The sequence below is a fragment of the Ciona robusta genome, chromosome 5, assembly GCF_009617815.1.
Source record: "Ciona robusta chromosome 5, ASM961781v2".
NCBI lineage: Eukaryota > Metazoa > Chordata > Ascidiacea > Phlebobranchia > Cionidae > Ciona > Ciona robusta.
Window position 1 is genome coordinate 5,234,258 of NC_143239.1, and position 21,032 is coordinate 5,255,289.

At 34.6% G+C, this 21,032-nt stretch overlaps 3 protein-coding genes across 4 annotated transcripts; 2 read left to right on the forward strand and 1 right to left on the reverse strand.

Annotated features, from left to right (window-relative positions):
- The first annotated feature begins 38 nt into the window (after positions 1 to 38).
- LOC149735896 (condensin complex subunit 3-like) lies at positions 39 to 9,611 on the forward strand. 2 transcript variants are annotated; one of them, XM_089878004.1, is made up of 21 exons: positions 39 to 251; positions 362 to 486; positions 757 to 868; positions 975 to 1,084; positions 1,172 to 1,290; positions 1,590 to 1,735; positions 1,952 to 2,095; positions 2,295 to 2,431; positions 2,792 to 2,953; positions 3,088 to 3,230; positions 3,620 to 3,746; positions 4,028 to 4,145; positions 4,565 to 4,753; positions 5,037 to 5,306; positions 5,629 to 5,739; positions 6,050 to 6,118; positions 6,287 to 6,468; positions 6,804 to 6,990; positions 7,329 to 7,505; positions 7,775 to 7,922; positions 8,519 to 9,611. In XM_089878004.1, the coding sequence occupies exons 1-21, from the start codon at positions 147 to 149 to the stop codon at positions 8,704 to 8,706; spliced, it is 3,069 nt and encodes a 1,022-aa protein (XP_089734130.1). In that variant the 5' UTR covers positions 39 to 146; the 3' UTR covers positions 8,707 to 9,611. The 2 variants fall into 2 exon arrangements, with proteins under 2 accessions (XP_089734130.1, XP_089734131.1); XM_089878005.1 differs by having other exon boundaries at positions 40 to 251; positions 8,528 to 9,611.
- On the reverse strand, positions 9,273 to 11,914 carry LOC149735897 (E3 ubiquitin-protein ligase RNF113A-like). The gene is made up of 8 exons (XM_089878039.1): positions 11,717 to 11,914; positions 11,508 to 11,639; positions 11,225 to 11,329; positions 10,691 to 10,873; positions 10,241 to 10,385; positions 9,807 to 9,990; positions 9,565 to 9,671; positions 9,273 to 9,478 (listed from the first exon to the last, which is right to left on the reverse strand). Exons 1-8 carry the CDS (start codon positions 11,774 to 11,776, stop codon positions 9,417 to 9,419), a joined length of 978 nt encoding a protein of 325 aa, XP_089734165.1. The 5' UTR covers positions 11,777 to 11,914; the 3' UTR covers positions 9,273 to 9,416.
- A 229-nt stretch (positions 11,915 to 12,143) lies between these two features.
- On the forward strand, positions 12,144 to 20,326 carry LOC149735898 (protein SDA1 homolog). Its single transcript, XM_089878011.1, has 16 exons — positions 12,144 to 12,356; positions 13,747 to 13,851; positions 14,080 to 14,178; positions 14,437 to 14,547; positions 14,914 to 14,985; positions 15,371 to 15,529; positions 15,842 to 15,948; positions 16,323 to 16,459; positions 16,702 to 16,863; positions 17,177 to 17,312; positions 17,620 to 17,794; positions 18,165 to 18,294; positions 18,570 to 18,643; positions 18,855 to 19,048; positions 19,395 to 19,554; positions 20,025 to 20,326. Exons 1-16 carry the CDS (start codon positions 12,273 to 12,275, stop codon positions 20,154 to 20,156), a joined length of 2,037 nt encoding a protein of 678 aa, XP_089734137.1. The 5' UTR covers positions 12,144 to 12,272; the 3' UTR covers positions 20,157 to 20,326.
- Positions 20,327 to 21,032: the final 706 nt, after the last annotated feature.

A 21,032-nucleotide genomic window follows, 5' to 3' on the forward strand; every position in this document is an offset into this window, starting at 1 on the left:
TAAGAAGAGACGTTTTTATCTGCTCCTCTGTATGCATGTTCCCATATACTAATAGCGAAAATTTGGTCATTTCAGTTGATAGTGTGTTTTTTTATTCTGTTTTGCGCTGAACTGAGAACGCAACTCGAATTCTGCTCACCATTAGAATGGAAATCATTAAAAACAAGGTTCGCGAAGCATTTGAGAAAAGCGAAGAAAGGCGTTACAATTTTGACAAACTTGCAGAAGTTTTAAAGAAGTTTTACAATGAGGTATGGTATGACATTGGTTAAGTTTAAATAGCCTAGATGTTTGATAGTATCGGCAATAATAACATTGATATATAGTATACAAAGTACAATATGTATTATATATTTCACAGCAAACTGAGAATAATGAAGAAGCACGAAGATATTTCTTCACCACCTTCCGTGACCATTGTGAATATCTGCTTGTAATTTCAAGTCGTGACCTTCCAGTTGAACGATGTATGCAGTTTGCAGCAAAGTAAGGATTTGGTGATTTTGTGCTTCTGTCTGTTAATCTTTTTCAGGTAAAATTGAAAGTGCTCTATTAGGTCTAAGGCTGCTCATTTAATTCTTAAAAGTTTAATGTATATGCTATGTGTTGTGTTATTTCCATTTTTATCTTAATCATTGTGCTAATATGTATTCCAGAATTTTATCATTGTAATTTTTTGTAAATTCATTTTCTGAATACAGAAACAATAATCAACATTAGTAGTTGTCTATGTATTTAATCATGTATTTATCCCAGGTTTGCTTCTTTCTTTGCAAATGTCAATGAAGAAGAAGAAGAGTTGGAATATAATGATCCAATGGACCAGGATCTATACACCTACATATTTAGTTTTATGTTGGAACCAGAGGTGGGATTATACAATTTGTTGGTTAATTTAGACTTTTCTAAATCTGGTCTGAGTACAATGTGTTCCACTTCAAGGTAACATAACAAGACAAGATTATTTGTTTCAGTTCCACAGTAACCATGACAAGACGGTTCGATTTCGTATTTGTCAATTTGTCCAATATTTGCTGAGTGCAGTTCCATCTGATGCTACCATGGATGGTGATCTTATTGACAAGTATGTGATATTCCATTTTCATTATTGCTAATTTAGTCTCAATAAGATTTAAACCACATTCTTTGCTAAACGTTTATTCTGTTCCAGTGCAACAAAAGTCCTGTTAGACCGAATACAAGATAAGGTTCCATCAGTTCGAGCACAAGCAGCTAAATCATTAAGCCGACTGCAACAACCTGGGGATAAAAACTGTCCGGTTATTGAAGGTAGAATTACCTACAGTTTTTATTACTTTTTTAGCCAACTCTGGCCTAAATTCCAGGTGCTTGACAAGGACCTAACCCACATATATGGCCACAGAACAGAATGGAATAACCTTTTAGACTGTGAAACATTCATTTTGTTTATACAAAAAGCAGTTTAGGTGTTTGGGTAACTGGCAAATTTTAGCTAGATTCTCGGTCCAGAAACGTACTTTTTACCTAATTTTTTGTGGAAAAAATTTGTTTAAAATATGAGGTTTAAAAACATTATTTTCTTAGCTAATTTAATCCTATTTTTTCAGCCTATTTGTTCCACATGGCAGCAGATGATAACACAAGTGTACGAAGCGCTGCTTTGTCTGCTGTCTCACTTACTACCAAGACCTTACCGGAGGTTATTGATAGGATACGAGATATTTCGGAATCTGTAAGAAAAATTGCTTTTCAGGTAAAAATTGTTTAGTTTTACTTTTATACTAAATGTATTATATATATATATACATAATACACAATCAATGCAAATAGTTTTAGGAATTTTTCAAATATTTTATCTTTATAGTTTAGATAAACTACAGTATAAGTGTTTTATTAGAAAAAAACACTTTGTTCTTCTGGTTAGAATAAATGCAAACTTTTCTAAATATTTTTTTGCCTATATTTTTAGGTGCTTTCACAGAAAGTTGGCATCAAGGCTCTAACTAGCTCTCAGCGTTTACACCTCATCAAACAAGGTTTGCTTGATGGGTCAGAAGCTGTAAGAAATGTGGTGAAAAAACAACTTCTTCAAGCCTGGCTCTTGTCCTTCAAGGTAAGTTTACTATTTGATAGGTTTTGCCAGAATTTTTGGTGATGATTATGAAAAAAGGCGGAAGGAATAATTTATATTTACAACCACGTTTTTTTTCAAATGCCTATCTAATATAAAGTAAAATGATACAATATTATTATGCATATATAATGCATATTAAACACTATCATTGGAATCAAGAGTATCATTCTGTGTACAGGGTAATATTCTGCAATTATTCAAAAAGTTAGATGTTGTTGGAGCCTTTGAAACCTGCTCGGATGCCATAGTAGCAATATTTGAAAACTCTTCAATGGCGGATCTTGTGCAAGGGTTTCTACCTTTATTGAATGAAGAGTAAGTGTAACCATAAGTGTGTATGTTTTTTTTTAATATTTTTTAAACTATTCATTTATATTTCATTAATGGAAAACGTTTTTACTTGACATTACTAAACCTTGTATGGTAACTTTCTAAGTGAGCATAAGGACAGTGTTAATATCCTGTCATTGGCTCATTGCCTTACTAAACCAGGATAAATAAGTTATGTTTGTTCATTTATTAAAATAAAGAATAAATTTCTATACTTGCCCAATTGCTTTGTTTGTTGGCTTATTTATAAAATGCTAACTTGGCATATTTTTCCAATTTAAAAAAAATGTTTTTTTGTTAAGTTGTAAAACAATAATTAAAAGATCTCTATTTTTTCTAATATAGAAAGCTGGTCGTACACGATGTTCTTGTTCCCGAAGCCGTCTTCTACTGGAGCCAACTTTGTAACTTCCTTCGTTCCAAGGGTCAGGATGGTGAGAACCAAGTTGAAGATCTTCTCCCAACCACCTTCATATTCGCTTCTTACATTGAGAAATATATGACACAGTATGAAAACTTATATATAATATATTTATATTTATTTTTATAAAAACTATTTACAATAAATGGACACAGTTTAGTTTGAATAAAAGCAAGTTCAACTCTACCTATATCTGGATTTTATAAATAAATCTTTCTAGGTATCTTCTTCCATTTGTTGAGAGGATAGAGAGCTTAAGGGAGGACTTTCCACAAGAGGAGGAGGATGATAAGATCGAGAAGGAATTTGTGGCAGAGCAGTTGGTGAAGATGGCGGTTAAAATGGACCTATCCGATGATGCAGGTGACTATTGCATGTGTGGTAACAGTGTGCTGTTTATATTTTTCACAAATAAATGTGTGACATTTTTTACAAAAAAAGTTTGACTAGGAAAGAACTCAATTCCCTGCAGCCTAATGCCCAAAACTCTTAACTACAATAATCTTATATCACTCTCTATGGTCCCTTAACATTAATTTTTTGTGTCTTTGTAAGACCTTGGATGACATACATTTCCATAGTTTCTGCATAGGACAGTCATAGGCACAAAGTGGCGCAGCCAGACAAAATTAAAGGTGTTTTCACAAAAAATTTAAATGTTATAAAAAAGTAGGAGCGCGACTCCTGTAACCCCCTCACTGCGCCACTGGTCACATAGACATTGCTGCATTTAACTTGTTTTACTTTCATAGGGCGGCGAAAGCTGGTTGAAGTTTTAAAAACAGCATATGAACAAGTTGATGTTCTCTGCTTTCCATGCCTAACTTCACCACTTGCTGAATCACTTCTTAAAATAGATTACCACTCAGCTAATAAAACGTAAGATGTTAAATCTGTTACCCATTGCTTTGAACAAAAGTTTTTTAGCCTGCAATTAAGGTCTTGTTACCACTCATGTGAAAACAGTGTCTTTTCGTCAACAGCCTTCAGTTTTTTTAATTTACTAGTTAAAAATACAATTTGCTAAAGTCTTGTTAAAATACTAAATTCGTAGTTATTTTATGCCTTAATTTTCACCAAAGGGGTGATCAAGTGGTACACTCCCTTTTCCCCTTGTATTCGACCCTGTAGTCTCTAGTTTTATCGATTGTTTAACACAGAGAAGAGGAGCATATTGCCCTTGTAGCGAACATGATTTCCTCAGCAAGAGAAGGAACTTCACCGGCACCGACACAAGATTGTTTATCAGAGGAACAAATAGTGGATTGTAAACTCAAGGTGGGAAATTAATAATATTCATATAGCCCTGTAAAGATTACTTTGAATTGTTTTGAATACATAATATTGTATATAATTAAATTCTGTACCTGGGTGTAACATTTTTTTCATTTTGCCCAAATTCTGATCGCCTGGGCTCTGGGGTGACATCGTTTAAATGTAGTAGTTAGGCCCACAATTAAAACGTAGGGAACCTTATTTGATGAATGTGTTAAAAACTACTTTGGGTCTGCTTGTTTGTATAGAGATCCAACAGCAGAGTAAATGCTGTTTAGGCTAACTGGGGTGTTAAAACATTTGATGTCATTGTCACCTTGGTTTCATGAGATGTGGCCTTTTACCCTAGGGTATTGGCTAGCCTATATGTAGCAATTTTCAAAATCAGCATTTAAGGTTATTCATTCACTTTTATTCTTTAGATTGCTAAAGTTAGTGTGAAAATAAATGAGGCAAACGAACAATTGGAAGAATTCATTACCGACAAAAACTTTGAAGAGGCATCCAAGATGCAGAAGATTATTGATGATCTTAAAGAGGAGAAGAGAGAGCTGGAGGATGATCTGATCCCGAAGCAGAACGATGAAGTCCTCTCGCAAGTTCCTGAAAAGGTATTAGGAATCATAGGTGCCGAACCTGGGATGGCAAGGTCGGTAGACAGGCGTACTCATGAGTTTCCTGCACTGGATTAATCATGCCCACCAAGTTACCTTATATTTGGCCCTATGGGCATTTTTTAAAGGGAAGTTATTTTGCATACATAGATTTTTTTTTATTCCGACAATAAAAGCATCTGCTTTACCCACAAAAATCAAGTTTTATTCATTTTTTTCCAAAATGACATTATTCCAATAGGAACATTTTTATCTCTAACCAGCTCCTTTTTGCCCCCAGGATGATGCAGGAACGCTCATTAAATGCTTAAAATTAATGACTGAACTTCTCTCTTCCGTCTTCCTCTCAAGAATGAGCAGCAAGCAGCGAAGAAGGAGGAGCCAGGTTCATGGGATGAATCCCACCATCCTCCAGCTCCTAGAGACTCTGGTCCTCCCCTCAATCCTCATCCCTGCTCCCGAGGTGAGAGGGGAGGCGGTGAAATGTCTCGCAACGAGCTGCATGTTCTCTGTAAGACTCGCAGCTCAACATTTTCCTTTGTTCATGAAGGTAAGCATTATGTGATGTTTATTACAAGTCTTCACATTGAAACTATTCTTTTTTTACAATTTTGTAAATAGAAACATGTTCATATATTTTTACTATAATCACAGTGATGTACCTTGGCAAATCCCATTTCTGGCATATATTAAATTATCAAATCTCTGATGTGTGATTGTTATTTCTGACAGACCCACCGAAAATAATATTATCATAAATAAAACTTTTTTTTGATCTTGAATTTCTCAGATTTATAAAAATGAATATCCCAAGACCCAAATGCCATTTCATAAAATGTTGTATATGCATATTTATATCTTTTATTCAACAGATTGCACAAGCTGACGTGTATAACGTAAGAGTTGAAGCAATTAACGCTGCTAATGATTTTCTTCGAATATTTGGAATAAATAATCTTGTTACAGGACCAATGGAAGAAAATGTAATTTCATACAGTTAGAAAAACCTTTTTTTAAATTTTTGTTCATTGGATTAAAAAGGCACCTGCGATATCTTATTCTATGTTTTAGGAGAGTTCAGTGAGTGATTTTTATATTATACTAAGGTACATTACTTAGGATTTAAAAATATTTTTCGCACCATGCCAGCGAGTTTTAAACACCTATTTTTTCCCTTTTTTTTGCTACTTTATTTGTGATTCTGTATGAGTGAGGTCTTTGAGGACCTGGAATCTCGGCCATATTTAGCCCAATAAATGTAAACTTGGTGTAATTTGATGATAAATATTTCAGGAAGAATCTGGTGATGGTGGTGCAAGCACGGTTGTCTTGTCCAAGTTCATGAACATGCTTGAAGATGAGGTATGTGATGTAAGGGTTTGGTAAACCCTCATAAAAAAGTTTAACAAAAAATTTTGGACATAGACTTTAAACCTCAAAGACTATATTAAAAGCTGTCAAAAAAATAATCACTTTTTTGTTTCTTTTTTAGCAGATTTTTTTATTTTAATTTTTTTTATTTAAACGCAGGAATCGGAGGTTCGTGAAGCATCAGCATGTCTCCTGACTCGTGTCCTCATCTCACACAGGATCCTTTCATCTGTTGTTGTATCTCGTCTCATCCTCCTATGGTATAATCCATCCACATCTGAAGAAACGAAACTCCTCCAGCATGTCAATGCTTTCCTTGATGCTTTCCCTTACATGTCAAAGTAATTTAAAAAATTGAAATCGAATCTAAATTTTTCATCACATAAAACAACTTAGTGTAACAGTTAGTAAAACCTGGAAATTTATTGAATTAGTGAACAGTAAGTTAAAAAAACTCAAATTTATCAAATTATCAAAATTAGTCAGATTTAGTAAATAAAAGCTGGTAGTTTTTTGAGTTATTAAAACTACCTAAGTTTGTAAACCCTTGGTTTGTAAAAATTGCCACATTAATAATGGTTAAAGCTGGTAATTTATTAAGTTATTAATACTAACTATATCACAAACCCTTCGTAAAATGTACCACATTATCACAAGAATATCCACATTCTCCTAGAGCTGCCCATGATTGCATCGAGTTTGCCTTCCTTCCAACACTCCGTATCTTCTTCAATGCCCCTCCATCTTCCCCATACGCATCTGTTGATATAAACAATGTATCGGCTTTTCTTGTGTGCATCACCCGACCATCTATCATAGAGAAAGCTGATGTCAGCCATCTATGTGATCATGATAAGAAATGGGTGGGATATTCAATGTGTTAATCTTTACCTAGATGACAGTCAGTATAAAGATGGCTGTACGCAGTATTTAGAATTTGCAATATTTCTGTAATTCGTGTCACTTGCTGTTAAAGTGTTTTTCTAAGTTTACATATGTCCACAATGGTAGCCGTAAAAATCCTCAAATTTGTAACCTCTAGGCTAGACGCAGGCGTGTCCCACAATAGTGCTTGACTGGTCACGAAACAAACATGTGCTAGAAGACCTCTTTAACACGACACTCTTATAATACACATAGACAACAAGATATACTGAAATTGCTGAGTGTTCATTTATCAACTTTTAGCATTTTACCGCAGCTTGAAGAAGGATCGGCACATGACAACCTCGCTGTTATGATTTCCAATGAAGTTTTATCGGATCCCAAATCCCCACATGTTAATGTTCTATGTAGGATGCTGCCAATGTTGGAACTCAACATTAAGCTAACCGACAACCTTAAATCGCTAATGCCACTATGTGATAGCATGCTGGAGGTATGTAGGCATAGATGACTAACATGGGTATATGTCTTCTGTTACTTCTGCTACCAGTACCAGGCATAATGTAAATAATCTTTTAGTGGCTCATCTGGTATAAAAAAGGTAGTTTATTTCCGAAATTCCACTTCACATTCGGCAAGACTCAACTCCTATTTTTTGCCTAAATAATTTTAATTAAACAATTTAAAAACAAAAATTTCTGTCAAGCAAATAAAAAACTTTCCTTCTCTTGCTTAAACAATTTCTATTAAACATTCCCACAGGAAGTGACAGATAAAGCTGCAATTCGTCATTTAAAGAAGTTTTTAAGCCAAGTCCAACTTCTTATAAAGAATGCAAATATACCAACTATTCATGTGGAGGAAAATGTGACCAATGAGGGTGAAGCCACTGCTATGGAAGAACAAAGTGGTAAGTAACAAATGCAGTAAAACACACTTTCCACCTAATATTTATTTTTAATTTTTTAACTCTGCAAATTTTTTTGATTACTGATGTTTTGTGGTTAAATTATTTGTACGAAACAAGTCAAAAATTGTTTTTCCCTTTATGGAAACAGGTCTTTTTTATTATTTTTGGGGGGAATTCAAAATCTTAAGTTAGTTTTATGGTATGTTTCATTGTTCATTCACTTATTCCTGACCAATGATGACTATGTAAAAGGGCTGAGCCTAGGAATAGTGCTTTATACTGTACTAACTTGCCTGCAGCATTGTGGACATATTACTTGTACTTAAAAGTTCTGTACAGTAATCTCCACCTGCTGACATAACCCACCATGTAGATATAATTTTTTCAATATAAAGTTGTTATATTTGAAAAATGTACAAAACATGGAACATTCATTTAATAATCAGGCAAGTTATGTACAGTAAAGGGTGGCTGCCTATGGTATATGATAACAACAACAGTCTGAGGTCAAAAAAAGGTTTTTAAATAATTCTGCTATGTTCAGAACTATTAATTATTCTCTGTTTGACAAGGAAGGCAAATAAAATCTAAACTAGCTTTTTTAGTACCAGAAGTAAAGACACCACCACCTAGTGAGAACACAAAACCCTCCACTGATCTTCCTTCTTCCAAGAGGAAATCAAGAGCAAAGTTTATAGAAAGTCCTCCGCTGGGTGATTTTAACAGCATCATCTTAAATTCACCTCGTGTAAGTTTAACCAGGATCTCAACAGATGAAGTTTGAATTGGTTTCCTATCCTTATTCTTATGTACGAACATAGGCGCAAAACTTGGGGTGGCAAAGTAGTCAGGTCTACCCTTTAAAATATTCGCATTGCATTAAGCAGCATAAGCAACAATTTTATAAGATTTGTTTAACAGGAATGTCTGTATAACTATTTCTGCCTCCCCTGCATTTTTAAAAGTATGGCACCTGTGTATCACATATTTACCACCTCAGGCAAAATCGTTTCAAGAACTAGTAGTATAACTAAAACACACGGGCATAAAGTATTTTAATGTCAATTTGTGAGTTGTGTAAACAACCAATTTTTAATTCTTTATTAAAATAGTTTATATCAAGTTTTAATGCCAAAGCACGTATTGCTATGATAAAATATAAGAGTAATTTTACCGCTGCCAATTCTTGAGTTACAGTTATTTTCTAAAGTTTTCTATTTGTATATTATTTGTTTGAACATTTATACTGTAGTATAGTCCTTTGTTAAAGGAACAATATTGTCTAAACATTTTACAATGTGTTTTTCTTGCAATAAATATGTTGCTGTTGCACAACTGCCGAAAAAAACATCATTCTAATGTTTATTTTTTATTGAAGTTGTAACGAAACGGTTCGTATCTTTCTAGTAGAAAATGTAATATCGGATAGATATTAACAGAACGCATATTGCTGTTCTTCCATTTTTGCTGAAATATTCCGGAAACTTTAAATTTTCAATCCCCATCTTCAACAATTTGTGACTGTTTGCTTTCGTTTTCCATTTTGCTTACAATTTCTATAAAAAGTTTAAAAAAAAGATTATTGCACAGTTTTAGAAGTGCCAAAAAGGCAAGATACTGTGTAAATAATTTTGTTTCTTACCCTTTGCTGGATTAAATACACCATTTGTTTGTTCTCCGCATACAAAACATCTTCGTGATTTCCGATAGTGGTTGAGTGCGCACTGCTCACAGAAGTAATGTTTACACCTACAAAAGCAAAACAGTTAATAATTGTAGTTTTCGTTGCAAATCCCTAAATTTTTCTGTTTCTGGTAAATTCTAAATAGAAAAAACACTTTAGTTGGTAGCAGCTGTAAGTTAAGCTAGAATATTTCCAAATACCTTGTTGATATCGGGTCTACAAAACTTTTTCTGCAAATAAAACATTTGAAAGGTAGCTCATCATCACTGTCGGAAACTTCCCAGTTTTCCTCCTGATTTCTTCCATAAGTTCCTTCAGTTAATTCGCGTTCAATTTGCCAGCCATGTTTGTAATCACTTCGATCGTGGAGAAATTTACAGGAATCTGAAAAAGGTAACAGTTTTTTATCACATTGGTTTATATTTATATAAAATGTGAAGTTTTAATAACTTTCAATAGTAGTAGTCTGTCATAACTTGTAATTTTGTTTGGCATAACAGTATTTTTTTTTATATACCTGGTAACTATGAAGCATGAGGTGTAAAACAGGGCACTCATGTTATAACCACTATAGGTGCCCAACCACAAGAGGATGAATATGTTACACCAATTCGTAAAAGAAATGCGCAATTACCTCCAAATCCACAAAATCCTGTTTCTTTATAATCTTTACAGATGTCTGGTTGATAATCCCACCTGACAGTGGCTCTTAAATGCTCTGGGGCACGGATGGGGCCTTTTCTTACCATTCCTGATGATGCATTTCCCAATGCAGTATCCTGAACAAAGACATTTTACTCAGGTTTGGTAAAGCTGTATTTTACAACATCTATATAGCCTGCAATATTTAGTGTATAGGTTAGGTTTACACAAATACATCATATATGAATAATCACCCACAAAGTAACATAAGTAGTAATTCATAAGCATGCACAAGGTGTATGAAACTAAACACTCATGTTATTACGACTGTTGTTTTCCCACCACTCGAGGATTAAGCAAGTTACATACATTCATTTATGGTATAGCTGTCATTTACAGTACAAACTACATAAATTTTGTTGTATATATTTAGAACATTAACCTTAGGTTTGATGAACTTTCTGTAACCAGCAGCTCCCCTGTAAACTTTGTCATCAGCTTCTCCAGATTTTAATTCCTCCTGCAGCTTCTGTGCTCTTTCAAACACAGCTTGTGCATCTCTATCTTTAGAAGTATCAAGCTCAAAAATTTTGGTAGCTCCCATGTCATCTGGACCACTTGCTTTCTGAGAAAAAAAAAGAAGTTAAGAATTGGTGTCAGGTTCATTGCTGCTACCGCCTACCGGTGTGTACATACGTGTCCTTAGGCAAGACACTTAACAGCATTTGCTCCAACCCAGTGATTACTAATGAGCTGTCTAAATTGTCAGTCATACAGATAAAAATAATCACCCATAAAGTTACATTTACTTACATAAGTGGTAAGTTAGCACGAGGTGTATGAAACAGAACATTAATGACTCATGTTCTGGCTACTCAAAGATAAAGCCACTTACATTCATTCATTTATCAAAAGACATAAGTTTGAGACAGAAAATGCAATAAAAGATGTTTAAAACACACATAAATGTACTTACAGCAGATTGTGTAGATTTGTATAACACAGCGATTGCTTTTGCCTTTTGATCACTTTCAGATGAACTGCTACTGCTGTACTTTACTTTTTTCTTCATCTTATTTGTCTGTAAATTACACATAAATGTAAATATTCGAAATTATTAAGAAATGTTAAAAGTACTAACATGGCCTATTTTAAGAATTCATCATTTTGCTGTCAATTACCTAACCTATTCATTGTTTCAATGATTTGATCTTCGTTATCGTTTTCTAACACATAAAAAACTTATGTTATATTCTTACGCTCTGCTTCATATGATTTAGAATTTGTCTTTTTTCTTTTCGAACTACAGCCGATTCTTCCTCACTGCTTGAGCTTGAATTATTTTTCTCGACAACTCTTCTTTGTGGACGTTTCCTCCCACCTCCCCGTTTCTATAAAACATGGAAAAGTAACTAAAAATGTAAATTTTTAGTTCATATATGGTTGTTCTATTTTATTCAGCACTTACAAATCCAGCAGCTTTTTTGAAACCCACATTTTCTCCACCTGCCGATGGCTCTGTGGACATTTTATTTTACTTTTTGTAAAATTAAACAAAACTAAAGACCTGAAACAAATTGTCCCAATGCTTAATATTCTTTTTATCTCACTTTCCAGTGCTTATAGGTTTCTTTATCTCACCTAACACGAAACGGAATCAACAAATGTTCCAATCTGAAATTTTTCAAGAGGGGGAATTTACCGAGTTTTCATATGCTGCGTCTTGCTTATTTACAAAGTACCGTACAAAGTTTAAACAAAAAAATCATTCTCTGTATAAAACATATCCTATCTAAGCGATCATTTTAAAAACAAACTGAGATATATTAATGGTAAACGTTGTTACAAAAGTGGTCCCCAATAGGCGAAACTAAGATTTCTTTACCGATCATTGCACATTTATCGGGACATTCCCTCATAAGAGAACCACATGTTGTTTAGTAAATTTTTAAATTATTTTTGATATTACTCGCATAACAGCTGCACAAGGACGAAGTTATTGTTTTTCTCGTCTCGTAAGCGCGATGGGTCGTACGAGCCAGTTACCAGACAACTTACCCCAGCTGCAGAACTTAATAAAACGAGATCCGGAGTCGTACAGAGCAGAGGTAACTAATTAACTTTTAGATTGTTTCTCGTATTTCCGTTTACAAACTGTACATATTGATTTGTAGCTCGTGCCCGCGTTTACTATCCTTCGGTTACAGTCTTTACAGATGGGTCCTACTAAAACACGCCCGGCGGGGCCCGGTGGGGCCCGGTGGAAAAAAATATACTAAAACACGCCCGGTGCGGGGCCCGGTGGGGCCCGGTGGGACCCGGTGAGGACCCGGTGTTACGAGTCATACTAAAACACGCCCGGTGGGGGGCCCGGTGAGTATTTCTTGAAAGGGGAGCTTTCCCTATGCAAGAGCCACCAAAATGCGTGTGTGAAACAGAACTTGTGAAAAAATTGGAAGATATTGTCTGTCTTTAAGGCATAAAGATGGCAATTTTCGGTGATAGAAATTACATTCTTGCTTCGCACGTCATCGCTGAAACAAAAGGTGCATAGGAAATAAAACATGATGATGAAAATGGACACGTAATTCGCAAGTCCTTTAATTATCGTTCTGCTAAAACGGAAACAAACGTGGGATCGCGCTACTGAGGGCTTGTCCGAATACGTAAAAGCCTAACACTAACTAAAAGACACATCATGTCTAATATTTACATTTTTCGTTTTAAAAGTTACATTGTTCGTCTTTTAAAGTTTTTAATAATAAAACTTCGATCAAGTATAAGTGCATAGTACTGTGGCCTAAGGTAGGACACTTATAGCACATATAGTAGGGTGGGGTAAGATGGGACACCTTTTCATTCTGTTTTTTGTCCCATTTGGTAGTAAGCAAAGAACATTCAAAGAATTATAAAACTATATTCTTACGACTCCCATAGAACGTTGTTAATTGTTTAAAACACGAACAGAAAATTTGGATCTTATGTGATAAAGGTGTCCCGTCTCCCCCCGTCCTACTATAATATTTAAATATCTTGATCGTGTTTTAAACAATTAACAACAGTCTATGGGAGTCGTGAGGACATAGTTTTAGAAATTCTTTGAATGTTCTTTGCTTACTACCAAATGGGACGAGAAATAGAATAAAAAGGTGTCTCATCTTACCCCACCCCCTATTAACCAAATTTAACGAATAAACTTTTGCTAAAAATACAGTTCATTATGTAAGTGTACAACGAAACAAACTTCGTACATCTATAATCAAAGTTAATTTTCAAAAAACTCAACTCGGGGGTCTCATTAGGCTAAAGATCTGAATACACGCATCACATTTTGGTGGATCAGGCTAGTGAAAAGTGTTAGAGGTTGGTATATAGTTTAGGGTTACCGGTTATATGGGTTAATAATAATATTCAGGTTTCGGTCTTTATAGACCCCAACTAAAACAGTTCGGATCTTTTAAACAAATTCCATTCTCATCCCTGTACTTTGTTCCATAGTTTGAGCAACAATATCGGCGTTATGAATCCAATCTTCAAGTTTTTCTTCTCCAACCTTCAGAGGATGCGAAAAGTCTCTCAGAACTCACCATGTTTATTGGACAGGTACGTAGGCTTAACTATGCTAGTAGAATAATAATTTATGATAATTTCTGTTAAGTCTTGTTTTTTTTTGTGGAATGAATCGAGCTGTAAAAACTTTATAAGCGAGCACACATGTGTTGAGACATCGAAAACAATGTTAAGGCTTATTTTTTTGTGGGATGACCAGTGTTGTAACACTGGTGTCCTATTTCATGCATCTCAGCCCCGAGTAACCATTTTTTTGCATAGGTTGCACATTGTTACCCAGATGTAGTTGGAGAATTTCCTGAACAACTTAGAGAGATTTTGAAACGTCATGCAAGTGCTCTTCATCCAGAAATAAGAATGGTCCGTTATTTTTTTGCCCTTGTAGCATAGCCTAATCAATAGATGTTTTATTTTAATAGCTCATCTTGTATGATACTAAAGGTATGGTACCGACTGAGCCATTAAAAGAATATTTACATTATGCTTGGTAGCAGAAGTATAAGAATAGAAGTTTTTTATTCCTTTTTTTGCCAGAAACTTAATACCTATTATATTTAAATTAATAATTTATTGCTATTTTAAAACTGTTTTTAACATTTTTTGCTATTTTAAAAACAGATGTTTTGTCGAGCCCTTATGTTGTTAAGGAACAAGAAACTCATTTCTCCCGCATCTTTGTTCGAACTCTTCTTTGAGTTGTTTCGATGTTCAGACAAACTACTAAGGAAGGTGATCAAATAAGTATTTATATAATTCTACTTTCCGATTAAATAACAGACTGCACTGACATTGGGGGAAATATACATTTACATATTTTTTATTTCACAATTCTATTAACAAATTAATATTCGATTAGTAAATTTTTGTACCTAGTTCAAACTGTATGTTACTGGAATACTTGCACGTTGGACAATATTGCAGTTCATTTTCAACAGCTAACAGACACAGCTTTTCTACCATTTGATATCTTTTCCTTTAAACAGTGTGTCAAGTATTTTATTCTTTTGGATACTAGTCGCCTTTTAATGGCTTTTGTGTTTGTTTCCATTATTGGTTTATTCCAAGTTAAACTAAAATGAGCAGTTATTCCAACAGACGTTGTATAACTTTATCATACAAGACATTAAGAACCTGAACATTGGACATAAAGACAATAAACTGAATAAGGTTAGTAGGCTTTCAAATCTAAACAAAATATTAGCTGTCTCAATTCCGATGTTTAACTAAATTGTCTTTCATGTTTGGGTCAAGGAAAAATGAAAGACTGAAAAATGCAGGTAGCTCAAAATACTTGTATTAGTTCTAAGTTAAATCTTGTCCTTCTATGCGTCTATGGTCCGATGGACGTTTAGCATAAGAAAAGAGAATTCTAATCATTTTTAATGACTAAGTTGGGACAATGAGCCAACTCAAGCCTAAATTGTAATTACTCTGTCTCTGCCATGGGCCATGGCCTTACCAAAGTACTCCATACTGCACAAATATAAAAAATAATGAAACGAGAATATAATATTAGAAAATATATACATATGGAATTGTTACAAAATTGCAGACCCTTCAAAACTTCATGTACACAATGTTGTCTGATAGCAACTCAATGGCAGCTAAGATGTCGTTGAATGCGATGGCAGAGTTGTATAATAGGAAGGTTTGGAATGATGCGAAAACTGTTAATGTCATCAGCACTGCATGTTTCTCCAAGTTTACCAAGGTAAAATGACATTTCTGACTTTTGTATGGTTTTAACTCTTACATGCCTATCTCTGGCAAATTGGGGTGTTGTTTTTTGAACCATATGCCCCAGCAGCTATTACTTTATCCTGCAGAGTATTATCAAATAACGTATTACTATATATATGCTCTTAAATAGAGTAACTTTCAAACAAAAGTCATAACAAAAAATGGCATTGGATTAAAGTCATTAAAATTGATTTGCATGTCTGTATTGTATTTTTTTTATAATATAACGGCATGAATATTTTCGGTACTTAAAATAGAGTGTATTTTCCTGTTGTGCTTACAGGTATTATCGGCTAGTTTGCGTTTTTTCCTCGGCCAAGACAAACAAGTTGCAGATTCTGATTCAGAAGCAGAGGAAGAAGGACCAAGTGCTAGGGATATTATTTTAAGGTAACGTTAAATCAAATACCAGTATATGCTGAATTTTTTACTTTATATTTTTTTTATCTTTTATTTCAGTGTCATAGTGTCTCTACACTTTTTTTGTAAAATTGCTTTTCCATTTTTCTGAACAGGAATGGAATCTGTTTAAACGATTTCAGGCATAAATTTTTTGCTCCACCCATATTACAGATCTAAATGCATTTTAAAATGTAGCGTATACTGTAATATTTAATTAAGTGTTACTGAATCTATGGGCCTATGCGTTTTATAAAAACAATCTGGCTTAAAAAATAATTTAAAACTACAGATATATATAAATTTCTTCATTGAAATGTGAGTAAGTATATCTTATCACTCTATAACTCAATTGTTTAATTTAGGTTCGCAACAAAAAAGAAATCAACTCGTGCGAAAGCAAAACGTGACAAAGCATTAAAAGTGTTAAATAAACACAAAAGAAAAATGAAGAAACAAAACACAGATTTCTCTGCGATTCACCTCTTGCATGATCCACAAGGTAATATACTGGGACAAACTTTACAACTCTGTACAATTGATTTTTTATCTTAGCTGTAGTGACCATGCCTCTTTCGACCAATTAAATGTTAATCTGTTTTACCCGTAAATAAGCATGTTTTAAGGATTGTGGTTTTGTTGCTATAACCTTTCTTTTTGTTTTACTCTCAAAAGGACAAACAAAAATACTAACGACTGTCGTTTTGTTACTAAAAAATTGCTAATACCATCCCATATGCTCAGGGTTTGTTGAGAGACTTTTCAAACAGCTTCAAAAAACGAACGAAAGTTTTGAGATTCGTTTACTTTACATTGTTGTTATTTCAAGAATTGTTGGCGTGCATCAACTATTTTTATTTAATTTCTATCCTTTTATACAACGTTTCTTGCAACCCCATCAAAGAGGTAGGTACGGGTCTGTAGAAACTTGTATTTTTTTCTATTTTACCATTTTTCTAGGTGCTATAATTGCCTAATTTTTTTCATTTCTACCTTAAATAGGTTTCATTACTTGTTAAAATTGTTTTTGTTTTTTTTCCGATCCAAAAAATTCACTTTGTATAACTGAAAAAACTGTAAAACCAAGCAGACAACAAAAACATTTATAAATTCCCAGTTTATTTTCTCGATCCTTTAATAATTAATGTTTCTAAATTTCCGCAAACCAGTAATCTGAAAAAAAAATCTTTAACCAAAATATTGTTACATTTATTTTCAGATGTCACGAAACTTTTGTTGGCTGTAGCGCAAGCAAGTCACGAACTTGTTCCTCCGGAAATAATAAGAACCATCATAATGACTATCGCAAATAACTTTGTCAGTGAAAGGAATTCAAGTGAAGTCATGGGAGTTGGGTGGGTAGTTGTTAGGTACACTTTCCTACAAGATCAAAAAAGTCATAAACTAAAAGAATCACCCATGCAGTTGCATATATGGTAGCTTGTGAGCATGCACGAGTTATATAAAACATAAGTGTTATAATGACTACCGTTGACTTGCCATGTCACGCAAGGATAAATAAGTTACATTCATATCTCTTTTTTACCTACTATTGTATAATTCAACAGACTCGTGAGCGGGCGCAAGTAGTAATCACTGTTATTGTCACACCCGACAAGGATAAGTAAGTTGCATCCATTGATCCATACATTTATTTTACAGATTAAACGCTGTCCGGGAAATTTGTGCTCGATGCCCGTTGGCCATGACGGAAGACCTTCTGCGTGACTTAACGCAATATAAAACCCGTCACGATAAAGCTGTCACTTCAGCTGCTCGATCATTAATACAACTTTACAGAAGAATTAATCCAACTATGCTGTTTAAAAAAGATAGGGTACCGTCACTCTATTTTAAATTATTGTTTTAATTTTTTTTATTGTATGCTTGTACTGCAAGGGTCTTACCCTTTTTCCTTGCTGCACACTTTTAAAATCACCAGCCAATTCCCATACCTCCTTCTAGAATTGCTTATATAGAGTAAACCTAACCAACCTTAATGATTCAGCATCTCCGTAACCCGTAGGAACATTTCTTGCACCCCTGGTTAAGAGACCTTGGTGCAGTGCAATCGTTTAAATCATTGGTACTGATAAACATATGTGTCCTTGGGCAAGACACATATTTGCCCCAACCCCATGGTCACTAATTTGCTCTAGGCCCCCTGGATATAATTTGAATTAAAATCATTTTTTTCTTAATTTCAGGGCAAACCTACAGAAGCCAGTACTGAACTACAAACTACTGAATACGGAAAACTTGTAGTAAAGGATTATATACCTGGAGCTGAAGCTTTGCCAGAAACCCCAGAAGTTGATGAAGACAACACTGTCCAAGGTAAATTTCTAGGCTTATTCTATTATTATAAATGGTTTACCTCGATTGACATATCTTTTTTACTATATTAATGAATGAATGTAACTTGTTTTATCTTGGCATGGCCGGAAAATGATAGTTGTTATAACACGAGTGTTCTGTTTCATACACCTTGTGCCAGCCTACGAGTTACCTCGTATGTAACTTTGTGTGTGATTGTTATTTCTATATGGGTGACAATTTAGACAACCAATTAGTGACCTGTTTATATTGAAACACTGTTTTCTTGGTTCCAGATGGTTGGGAATCTTGTTCCAATGCAAGCGACAATGATGGAAGTTGGAAGAATGTTTCTTCCGATGAAGAAGAGGTATTATTGTGTCTTCTTATATTGACTACAATTCTACTAAATAAAAGTCATTAAAACCAACAACTTTATTCATAAAACTAGTTAAATTTTATTATCTAAGGTCTTGGCATTGTATCAAACAAATCTACAAATGTTGTAACTTTACTAAACTATTGCCAGAAAATCTCATTCAGACTTGTGTTATTAATATTTCCTTTTTCTTTTGTCTAAGATTCAACCAGCAGCGGAAGATGAAACAGCAGGCATGGATCCTGAAGAAAAAATACAAAAAGCGCAAATTGTGAGCCAGATGAGACTTCTTACTCAAGAAGAGTTTCAAAGAGTACGAGCACAACAAGCATCCAAGGAAGTTCTTCCTGCTGCACGGAAGAGGAAAGTGGTGTCACTGGATTCAAAAGAAGAAAGGTATAAGTTTAATCTTTTTATTTGATTGTAAAAAAAAGTTTTACCACTAAAGTTGCATAACCTGTGAGCTGTTATGTGTTGGAACAACTGTCCCCCTAAAAATTAATTATATCCATTATGCATGAGTGGTTTTGGATAAAAATACTTTATAACTGAATGAATAAATGTAACTTGTGTTATCCTTGAGTGGCAGAGCAACAGCTGTTTCAAAACAAGTGTTATGATTTCTCCACAACGTGCCCGCAACGAGTTCCACCCATGTAACTTTCTAAGAATTTTTTTTTTTTTAATGTATGGCTGACAATTTAGAGAGCAAAACATAAAAAAATGGTATTTTAATTCTCAGTGCTGAATTGGTTGCATTAAACGACATTGAACTTGTCCATAAAAAGCGACCACATGACCGGGAAAGTAGATTGGCCACTGTACTACGTGGGCGAGAGGACCGGGAAAAGTTTGGACGAAAAAAGGCGAAAATGGACCCGTTTGCTAGTACTACGAATAAGGTAACGTCACTTAAAGCTACCCGTTTCAAGACGTTACCTAGATCTGTCAAACCTCGTTTTATGATTCACTAATAAGTCCGACAGCCAACGCATAAACGGAATGACTGTCATATCATCGTTTGTTTATGTTTATTATATTGTCATTGCGTTTGTATGGATGACAGGCATAACTCGTGCGCATTGTTTGTATACTATGTGTAACGATACCACGAAGTTTTGTAAATGCAATCACGAAAATCTCTTTTAAATTTAATGCACAAAAGGTGACCGTAATCAAGAGGTTTTAAATTTAAAACTGCATATTAAATTACGAATACTATTTTCGTAATTTCAAAAAAAATGTCTTGCTTGTTTTTTGCAAAGTAATATTTTAACAAAAATATCAACAAAATTTAATTAAATCTAAAACCTAAATATTTTTACAAAAATATCGAACATTATTTTTTCATCAAAACTACATCTTTCCACAGGAAAAGCGTAAAAAGAAGCCTTTTATGATGGTTCGGGAAAAAATGAAGAAAAAGAAGTCCGGAAGATCTTTCCGCGAGAAACAAATGGCTCTTCGCGCTGCACTTGTAAAACGAGCGAAGCGTTATAAGTGATGTCATCGTCCTATTGGTGCCGCGGGCCATTCCTCTGGTCGCCGTCACGGCCGGTGTTATAACGCCCATACTGGCCTACAGTACGGTTGACCAGTTCCGGCGTTATCGTTTATTTTTGGGTGTTTCGGGTTCCGATAGTCAAGAGGAAGTAAAACCTAACGCCCGCTTCATAGGCATATAATTTTCCGGTTCATTGAGCGTAGTGGTAGCGATTTAAGCAGAAAAATTTAGACTACTATGTCAATATTTAAGAACGCAGGGCGCAGCGCAGTTTTTATTTTGTAGTCAGAATTTAACTACCTGTAGTGAGTCTCTATAGGAGTCGATTAGTGTTAGCTTGCCTTGTATTGCGTAGCACGTCTAGTGAGAAAGGAAGAGAGCGATCAAGGTCGACAGGCGTATTTATATGCACGTGTTACATAGAGATCATATATCACTACATCCCCCTTTTAAAACTTAGTAAGTAAAAGAAATGTAAACAGAATTAGTCACCTTCTATCAAGCATAATACACAATAAACACACGGCAAGGCAATATTAACATTTAAAGATTCATACGATTTGGGGGTACAATTCTCCTTCCACTACGAGTATGATAAAATGGACTGTGATTAGAATTAGATTCAGAAGTAATAGGATTAGAATTTGGCGGTGGAATTGGTTGAAGAAACCTACGATTTCTACGAAGCGAACCCCTTTCCGTATGAACAACATATGAACGACTATTGTGCTCTCGTTCAACCACACCCTCGCGTCGAGTGGGTTCCCTTTTATCATGTCCATTTATCCAGACATATGTCTCCGGTGACAATTTCGGCAATGTCCGAGTTCGATGTCGATCATCGTAGTTTCGTCGTTGTCTCTCCTTTATGCGATT

Excerpts from the sequence above, each read along its gene's own strand:
- LOC149735896 (XM_089878004.1), top strand. The coding sequence starts at position 147 with ATGGAAATCATTAAAAACAAGGTTCGCGAAGCATTTGAGAAAAGCGAA. Across the intron at positions 1,085-1,171 it reads GATGGTGATCTTATTGACAA|TGCAACAAAAGTCCTGTTAG; the intron begins GTATGTGATATT and ends ATTCTGTTCCAG. Across the intron at positions 3,231-3,619 it reads GGACCTATCCGATGATGCAG|GGCGGCGAAAGCTGGTTGAA; the intron begins GTGACTATTGCA and ends TTACTTTCATAG.
- LOC149735897 (XM_089878039.1), bottom strand. The coding sequence starts at position 11,776 with ATGTCCACAGAGCCATCGGCAGGTGGAGAAAATGTGGGTTTCAAAAAA. Across the intron at positions 10,386-10,690 it reads GAAAGTTCATCAAACCTAAG|GATACTGCATTGGGAAATGC; the intron begins GTTAATGTTCTA and ends GTCTTTGTTCAG. Across the intron at positions 9,672-9,806 it reads GTAGACCCGATATCAACAAG|GTGTAAACATTACTTCTGTG; the intron begins GTATTTGGAAAT and ends TTGCTTTTGTAG.
- LOC149735898 (XM_089878011.1), top strand. The coding sequence starts at position 12,273 with ATGGGTCGTACGAGCCAGTTACCAGACAACTTACCCCAGCTGCAGAAC. Across the intron at positions 18,295-18,569 it reads TGAAGACAACACTGTCCAAG|ATGGTTGGGAATCTTGTTCC; the intron begins GTAAATTTCTAG and ends TCTTGGTTCCAG. Across the intron at positions 18,644-18,854 it reads TTTCTTCCGATGAAGAAGAG|ATTCAACCAGCAGCGGAAGA; the intron begins GTATTATTGTGT and ends CTTTTGTCTAAG.